Source organism: Diadema antillarum, unplaced genomic scaffold, assembly GCF_040938485.1.
Source record: "Diadema antillarum isolate AM-2024a unplaced genomic scaffold, OU_Dant_1.0 seq00000409_RagTag, whole genome shotgun sequence".
Taxonomy (NCBI): Eukaryota; Metazoa; Echinodermata; class Echinoidea; order Diadematoida; family Diadematidae; genus Diadema; species Diadema antillarum.
In genome coordinates, this window is record NW_027271396.1 from 136,565 (window position 1) to 145,775 (window position 9,211).

At 37.6% G+C, this 9,211-nt stretch overlaps 1 protein-coding gene across 1 annotated transcript in view; it reads left to right on the top strand.

Annotated features, from left to right (window-relative positions):
* Nucleotides 1-3,354, top strand: part of LOC139732287 (centrosomal protein of 162 kDa-like) — a 33,643-nt gene extending 30,289 nt beyond the window's left edge. Inside the window, exons 28-31 of the mRNA XM_071643159.1 lie at nucleotides 236-460; nucleotides 1,209-1,358; nucleotides 2,033-2,085; nucleotides 3,120-3,354. Coding sequence (XP_071499260.1) covers nucleotides 236-460; nucleotides 1,209-1,358; nucleotides 2,033-2,085; nucleotides 3,120-3,354 — 663 coding nt within the window. The remainder of the gene's footprint in view (nucleotides 1-235; nucleotides 461-1,208; nucleotides 1,359-2,032; nucleotides 2,086-3,119) is intronic.
* Nucleotides 3,355-9,211: the final 5,857 nt, after the last annotated feature.

Below are 9,211 nucleotides of genomic sequence, written 5' to 3' on the forward strand. Positions count from 1 at the left end.
CCTTTTGAATTGTAAATTTTGTTTGATGCAGAACTTACATAATATAAAAACTTTCTGCACAAACACACAACTCCTGTACCTCTATCTTACCACCAAACAGCTGTGCTTAACCCTTAGACAAGAGTCCCGAGTATACATGTGCTGGTGTCAATGAGAAATGTGTGTTGTAGCAAAATCAGCCAGTCCTCAACGGGTTAATGGTTCTAAAATCATCTTTTCTGATCATGGCTTCTAGCTGGATGACCTCACCCTGGAGATGGAGCAGCAGAGGGTGCGACTGAACGCCTCTTTGGCGGAGATGGAGAGTGCCACCAGACAGGAACGAGAGAGGGTTGCCGAGGAAATGACCTCGCTGAGGTCACGACACAAGATGGAGATGGAGAGACTTCAGGCAGAGAGGGCGCCCTCACAGACAGAGCAGAGAATATCTAGACTGTCCAATCAGGTGCAGGCACAGCAGGTGGGTGAAGTCAAGAGAGAAAGAGAATAGGAGGGGGGAGATATCTATTCACCTTGAAATTGCAGGATGGGGGTGGGGGAAATACTGGGAAATATGACAAAAGAGACATAATTCCTATGATATTAGCCAATAATAGAGTTGGCAATATTTTGTCCTTATTGTAACATGGAATGAGATGGCAAGAAAAAAACAAGAAAAATGAAAAAGAATTTAAAAAGAAGTAAAGAGAGTATGGAACAGGAAGAAAGCTTCTGATTAGAATCATGGAGATTTTTTTAAATCAAAAGTCTATAGATTAACTGAATATACTCATGTGACATGAAAAAGGAATAAAGGAAGAGAACTACAGAGAGAGACAAAAAGAGAGATGAGTGAATAATGTACATAGGCATGATATACAACATATGATTCTTGTAAAGGGATTCTTCCAGTTGGCTTGCCAAAATAATACATGCATCAATTTTCTCCTGTAGTGTATGAATGTTATCTTTATCCCACATAGAGCATGTTATATCCACAGATTGATTTAGGGAGGGAGCTGCTAGCCCTTCTCTCTGGAATGTTGTTCAGATTGTCTGCGCCATGTAGCTAAAGAAGCCTGCTATGTGTAGCACAGGTGTAGTTTGGTGAACCAAGCAGTGTGGGTTATTTAGTGAAAGAGATACGCAATGGTTTATGAATGATTCAAAGGTAAAGGGAGAGTAACATGTTTAAGGATGGATTACCTTGATACTTAACGCTCCATCAGACGACGATCCGAGAGCTACAGGACCAGCTGAGTGAGTCTCGTCTGGAGACAGATCGACTGGCAGCCTCCAGGGTGAGGGAGAGGGTGATGGAGACTCGGGTAGAGCAGCTGAGGGAGGAGCTACGGGAGGCCAGGGAGACACACTCACCTGTAAGTCACCTCCTCTCTCTCTCTCCTAAACATTCTCTCACTCTCATTCACATCCTCAGCCTCATTTCTTACTTGGGACCTTCTTATGTACTCCACAGGAAGATAAACGTTTAAATTTTGTTGTTTCAATAGGCAGAAATAGTACAGATGATGCTGGCATTGTTTTTGTGTTACAGGATAGATGTTTGACCCTCACTATTGGTTGACATGTCTGTTTTTCTGTCAGTCTTGATTCTTCCTACATTGAGGTTTGATTAATTTGATTTTATTTGATTAGATTTGATTTCTGCCTTTCCAATGATAAAAACTCATATATATAAGTCCACACATGCAGCATTTTCATGCTCTTGAACAATGTCCAACAAAATGTACGAACAACTTCAAAAAAAAAAAAAAAAAACCAGAACTAAACACTCAAAACATGTGGGCATTATAGATCAAATGGAAAGTTTGTGCTTACTCTTTGTGTCCTAAATGATGAAACTACATGATGGGTGTAACTATATTTGTATCAGTATTCCCATCAAAGTTGAAATATAGGGACATTAAATATACTATATGTTTTTGTGTATTAAGTAATCTATGCTTTTGCTCATAGAGTGTTTGCTCTGTTTGAGAGGACCATAATTTACAGATTTAGTGATCATTAACCTATTTCTTTTCATCCCTCACAGGAGATGAAACACTTTGAGGTTCTACAAGCCAAGATTGCTGCTCTGGAAAGCAGGTGAAAAATTTATTGACTTTTACTATTGATTTACTTTTGATTTGTTGTAATATGTCACCGTGCATCACAAACCAACAAGAAGTTGCATGCCCTTATTTCACGTTTGTGAGGACTCCAAAAAGGTGAAACTGGTGAACATAGTCAATCTGAATTTTTTTTTTTTTTTAAGGAGCAATTCTTTTTACAATATTCTTAAAATTTGAGATCATCAAATCAATGTAAAATTGCAGTTTTTGCAGTTTTTCTAGAATACTTTTTTTATAGAATATTGTGAAAAGGTAAGTCTGTGAGGCCCCATCTCATTTCTTAAAAACCCTTTAAACGCTGTTCACTTTCAACTCTAGTAACTTTTGAAAGGATGTTGCTACAGTGCACTCCTGTTATAGCTAACACAGTTAAAATGGAATTCTGGTTACAACAAAGTTAAAATTCAGGCCGCAACATTATCCACTCTATGTCTTTTATTCTTTATTTGTTTGGTTATAACAAAATTTTGTTATAATGAAAGAAAACTGCCGGACCCGAGGACTTCGTTATAACGGGAGTCCACTGTATTGCATTAAAAGTTATAAGTCATGAATGTACGAAGTTGTATTGGCATGCTGAAAGGGAATATGGTGTAACAGGGGTACATGCTGTAAGGGAATACTTCATATATTGTATGCTTTGGGCCAATTAATAAAACAGAACTGCAAGGGAGTTTTTTTTTTTTAAAGTTTAAAGCCTAGCATTAATGCTCTGTGGTGGAGCTTTAGTTTGACTTTTGTGTTTGTTTATCTCTTAATGATGCACGATCCCAATGGCACTATCCTTCACATAAATATTGTGCTACGAAATAACTTTCAAAAGCCCAAGGAGAATGTTTGTGTAAAAACCAGGAACACACCTGATGTCCCCAGATCTCTTCTCCCCACACACACTCACAATGATTCTTCTTCCAATGCCCTCCATCTACCCTCAGACAAACCCAGAGAGACTTCTCCCCACACACACTCACAATGATTCTACTTCCAATGCCCTCCATCTACCCTCAGACACACCCAGAGAGACAGAGATCTGAGAGTCTTGGTGGAGAGAGCAGCTCTGAGTGCATCGGAGGAGAAGGAGCAGGAGATCTCACAGCTCAAGAGCCTCCTGGAAGGCAAGAACTTGGAGATCCAGAGGTTCCGAGTAGAGCTGGAGGCAATCTTGGAGGTTCTCAGGGAACTACAGCGACAGGGAGTGGTGCTCCCTCTAGACAGCCAATCTGTGAGTTCCCTGTTCTTATGACCAGGAGTCCATCATGTTAGCACCACATGGAATGTAATATGTGGGCCTGAAGATTCCATCAAAGCGATTTAGACTTTGCCGCCTCTCCCCTCAGGTAGATATAAGATACATCAACAGTCTCACTGAAATGTGTTTTATGTATTGTTTGCTTTGATAGCAAAAACTAAGATTTGTCACTCAGATTTTAGATTAAGAAACAAAAGATTACCGTATAAAGGCAGCCATGAGTATTCACATGATACACCATCTCGAAGTGTAGAGGTAGTATCAACCCATGACATCTGTGGAAGCTGTCAGTCGAAATCAATTTACCTGCTGGACAAGGGAAATTGTGGTCATGTACATTTGATGTGCTCATAGAATGTTTAACCCTAACTAGGCCGGGGGGGGGGGGGGGGGGGGGGGGAGGCCCCCCCCCCCCCCTCGACGTTTCGTGCGATGTATCACTTTTTTCTTTCAAGTCTTCCGCATCTTTTGACACCAAATTTGCGACGCCCGGGTGCGCGGTTCCGAAGTTGCGCATAAATATGTCCGTGCATGTCAGACCAAAAATTGCTCAAAAATCATGAATTCGTTTACAATTTCAATGCAAACTGTGCTTACAGGCAAATTTCATAAAAGTATGATTATTTTTGGGTTTTATTGATTAAAATCAATTAATAACATATTTTCTTGTTCGTAACAATGTCGCGGACAAGTTTCATCGAAAAAACAATGAAAAACATAAAGTAAAAAAAAGGAAATACATAAGAAATTCAAAAAACAATAAAATACTTAAGAAATTTTTTCTGATGGCACAATTTTTTTTTCTTATATTTGCTCAGGACACTAAAAAGAATATTTACACAAAAGATGTGTCCATTTTGAGCTTTATTTAGTGATTTATACCAAATTGTCTGATTTCATGCATCATGGATAAATTAGCATAATTTAGCATAAATGATAATTTTTTAAAAATTTAACTTCGTAGTACTTTAGATTACATCATAGGCAATGTGTGTGCCAATTTTCGTCGCGATCGCGCGGTCAGCGGCTGAGATCTGGAGGGGGGGCCTGGGAGGCCCCCCCCGGCTCTATGATCTACTTAAATAGCCCGGCCTAGTTAGGGTTAATATGCAGTATTGTGAAAGCAGGAAGGTTAAGAGACTGATGCAAAGTTACACATGAAATGTTATGTGTGGGACTAGGGAGTGTAAGAGGGTGTACCTATTGCTGAGGTACAGAAGATTCTGGTCCAGCCAAATGTCAGCAGTGAAAATGTAGGAACTGTTTTACCAAGATAGCAATGTACAAGATGTTAGGTCTGTTATGTGTTATGCAAAGACTCCAACCCCAAGCACCTTCTGATCTGGAGATTCTCCCGCCTGAAACCCTTAGCAAACGGGAGACTCCAACTTGATGTGTGCGAAGCGTGAAATTCCCAGGGTTCTAGATGCTCTCTGGTGCTATCTAAGGCTTATTTTTTCCAACATTCGATAGGAATAAGTAAGAAATCCTTTCCAACGGGAGACAAAGAGCCAGGGCGGGAGAAATTAATTCTCAAGCGGGAGAACGGGAGATTTTGCAAAAATGGGTTTTCGGCGGGAGATCTCCCATCGAAAACGGGAGAGTTGGAGTCTCTGGTTATGTTGGACCAATAACTACAGTGTCAGAAGAGCGGAGTATGAACTGTGAACATCACACCAAATAGAGGCTGTGGGACTGAAATATTACAGTCTCGATCTATGCAGCTACTTTATTTTGTTATTTGAATTTGTAAAACCAAGGGCCTCATGATTTTTATCTCGTGGAGAACAATAACGCTTTATTGTGTTCCAAAGTGCAATTTTGTGACATGTATGGAATGTAGATATTGTATATATTTATCAAAATATGTATGTGTTTATTAATATTTTTTGAATTAAATTAATTCATATCATACTACATGTAATTTGATGTTGGCCTCATATATCTGTGTCTCCTTTAAGCATTTTATGTGTAAAATGTGTTTTTGCGGAAGTGATGACACTGAGGTACAGAGAATTGCACAAGTTCTAGTCATGGATGTAATTGGAGTGTACAGTGGCTGGAATAGATCATGAAATGGGATTTTATATCATTTGGTAGAGTAGATTGTATTCATAACATTGATTTGTTTAGGCTACGCCCATAGATTATGGCAAAATCAGTGAATTTTGCATAATACCATCCATGTCAATCAATCACAAATGTTGTTATAAATACACTTTTGAATGCATATATGATAATCAAGAGTAAGAACTTAGGAAACACCACAGCAGCCAAAAAATTGGACTGACGGTTTAGTCAAAATACCTTTATCAAAGGTTAGACCTTTATCAAAGACCTGTGATAAAGGTCTTTGACCGAAACGTCAGTCCAATTTTTTGGCTTCTGCAGTGTTTTTATTTGACTCCTAAGTTCGTACTCTTGATATCTAGTTATAACCACACCGACGCAGAACTTTCATATTTTGATTATATGTATGTGTGTGTATATATATATGTGTGTGTGTGTGTGTGTATATATATACATACTCAGTATATATATAATATGTATGTATATGTATGTATGTGTGCATGTGTGTGTGTGTGTGTAATTTAGTGATTGTCACAGAGGAATGCGGTAGTTGAAAAAAAAAATGCTTAAAATAATCAAAATGAGGCAACATTGAAGAAAAAAAGGAGAATGAAAACAGCAAACAAAGCTGGATATCAGGTTTCAAGAGATCATATTTATATATTAACTTTGAATGGAAAACAACAGGTGCTGACGAGTAGAAACTATACATAGTTTTGAAGGTATATTACGTGCTGTAATAACACTGGCTTCTCTGACACAGTAGCAAATGTCATCAAATCCTGCATGATAAAGCAAATGCATACTTGCATTGCACAGAATATCAAGTCAACAATGTATGTCAGGACAGCGACCTTTGAAATAAAATCCACAGAACAAAGTTGTAGTCATTGCTTCATTTTCTGAACCTGCTGACAAGGACTGATTTGTACAGTGCACATCTCACTGAGATGGCTTTTACTGCAGAGAATTGAAAACAAAATAGAATAAACCATCAACAAAACTGTTAGCAGAAATGACAAGAAAAACAAAATGCTGAAATATTTCCTATTTTGTCCTTGTCAATACACAGATTCTAATGTAGGGCACTTTTTGATGCCAAAGTTGACAAAAGGTTACACAAATACATGCATACCAAGTTCTTTTTTTTATTTGTTCCACATTGGGTTTAGGAAAAACTAACTAGCAATAACTGCATAACAGAAATGTATATAAATGAATATCATTCAACATACTCTAGCTCGTACATAATCCATTGTCACATTGCATATTCTTGTAACAATAACACATGTCAAATAAATAGAGCGCTTAGATAAAACATATCTATATTTTTTTCCTTCAAGAGAGCAATTTACATACCTTCAGAGGAAAAATAGTCTTGTGTCAAGTCTCTTAAAGAGATCTCCCTTGCTCCAGGCAAGTTTTAAAATAGCACATCATAATCTGTATGTCATATACTACCTTTCCCATTGGCGGTTGCCACTTCTTAGCACTACTACTTCTGAATTTGTTGTCTACACAGTCTAGCTCAACTCTTTCTTCTACCATTGACATCTTTGTATGTAGAGTCCATATAACAAAAGCTGCAGGCTTTACGTCTAAACCTGACCATGACTGACCATCATTGTTTATTTTCTGTAAGACAAAATTGTACCTCAAACCCATGCCTTTCAGTGGTTTTCGTTAGCTTTGAAGATTATACATCGTAGTGTTACCCTTTTGAAGACTATGCTTAGTGTATCATTGTGTGTGCGTTGTTTTTTTTTTATATGGCAAACTCTATATTTTAGCATGATAAACGATGGTGTATGTATTGTTTTACATGAGATAGGAAATCAGTTTCAGATATTTCTTTTTCTTTTTCTGCCTGTCTTACCTATCTATGCTTTTCTACTTAACTAATCAAAGTTTCTTCAAACCAAATATGTGAGCAAGCAACTACTCAGTTTTTTGTAAATACATCAAGTCGTGAGATATATTTGTTGATAAGAGAAGAAATATGAAAAATTATATTGGTCAAACATGCTGGAGCAGTTTATTTTAGGCTGCTGCAAATGCATTTGATGGTTGTAAAGATTATTTTATGTGGTGTGCGAACTCCAGCCAGCAGAATTCCTTCAGGCAAATTGATACATTTTTTATGGCAGCTGTAAAATTCTATAGAAGTTTAACTGGGCTAATCTAAGATCAAGCTGTTAAAACAGACAGCCTAGATCTTCTTTTTTTTTTTTTTGGGGGGGGGGGGGGGTTCCAATTTTCTCTATTACAACATGTACAGATTTACAGGGGAATTTACTTTAAGATTGGTAAGTCCTATCAGAAGTGGAATGGGAAGAGTCATTTTTTCAAAATGCAAATTTTCCCCAAATGTAAAATATTATGTAAGATTCCAGGCATCACTCTGATATCAAAGGACATAGCTAAAACCACTTTCCTACCTCTGCAGACCTGTTTTCCCAGGAGAGTAAACTTAGCCTAGCGCCTCTTTATTCCCATAGTTTCTAAATTTGTTTAGATTAAACAAACATGCACTTTCAATCCATTTTACAGGAACCTATTAAATCTTAAAGTATGTTGGTAAGATGTCAAATCCTATGTTCATTTTTTTATTCTCATTAATCTTTCTACGTACAAAATACTTTAAGAGGGTGTTGCAAGAAAGTTGCAATTAATTGCAACTCCCCCAAATCTGTTGCAAATCCTACAATGAACTGCAACTCGACTTTCTTGCGACACCCCCTAAGTTAGATATGTATAAAATTAACCAACTTTGAGCCTTTATTCACTTGTTTTCATAGCAATCATTGCAGCATCCAAATTCTAAAAGAAAAACAATCAACTTCTAAGACATGTTGTCGTCATGGTCGTGACGATAAGAGCGCTTCACACAAGTTCTTCCAACTTTCAAGTCCTTGAAACAATCTGTTCTCTTGCGTTACCAGCCCACTGTCGTTAGATAAAACTTTACTCTGATGTATAAAGTAAAAATAAACAGCTGTACCCATCTCGAGCTGTAGATTGTAAACTTCTGCTTTATTCTTGAGTAGTTACATATCGAATAGCTGGAAATGGAATTAAAATAATTTCAGCAAAAGGTAGGACCTTGTTGCATGAACTGGCGCAGGTCAAAATATTCTACAATGTAATACAAAAAATAATCTAATGGAAAAGTTGCCTGAAACTCATGCTTGGACATTTTGATGAAATCTTAAAGACTCAGACTTTTACTATGATCAGTAGGCATTTTTAAAGTTTAAGTTTTTATTATTTTATTTTATTATTGTCGTTCATTTTTCCACTAGGTGAACTACTATCACAGATAAAATTCCCTGCAAGTCATGTGATATCGGGACATAATATCCGTATCCTAAGAATGCCAGAGGTAGCATCCGGTAATAATGTGAGGGGGGCAGAAACGTCAGAGCCAACAACATCAACAACATCAAAGTAGAATAAAGACATCAGAGGGCTAAAAGAGAGGGTGGACTTTAATGCAATCTGAGCCGGAATGTGACTAAATAATACTCTCCTGTCACTTTCAATCAGCTGGTAAATTTTTAACTCTGATCTTTGTCTACTTCTGCATGTTGGCCACCGACATGGCTCTGAAACACAGATATTCAACGCATAATTACTGCAGTATGCATGCACGGACCTATTACAAAGCCCTTGGGGCTCGCCATCGTGGGATGTCTTCTGTTATAATATGGCTATTCTGTCAAATGAATTTGTAGGTCAAACTGCGTGTTGGTTCATCTCCAGTTTGTTCATCTCTAGCAAT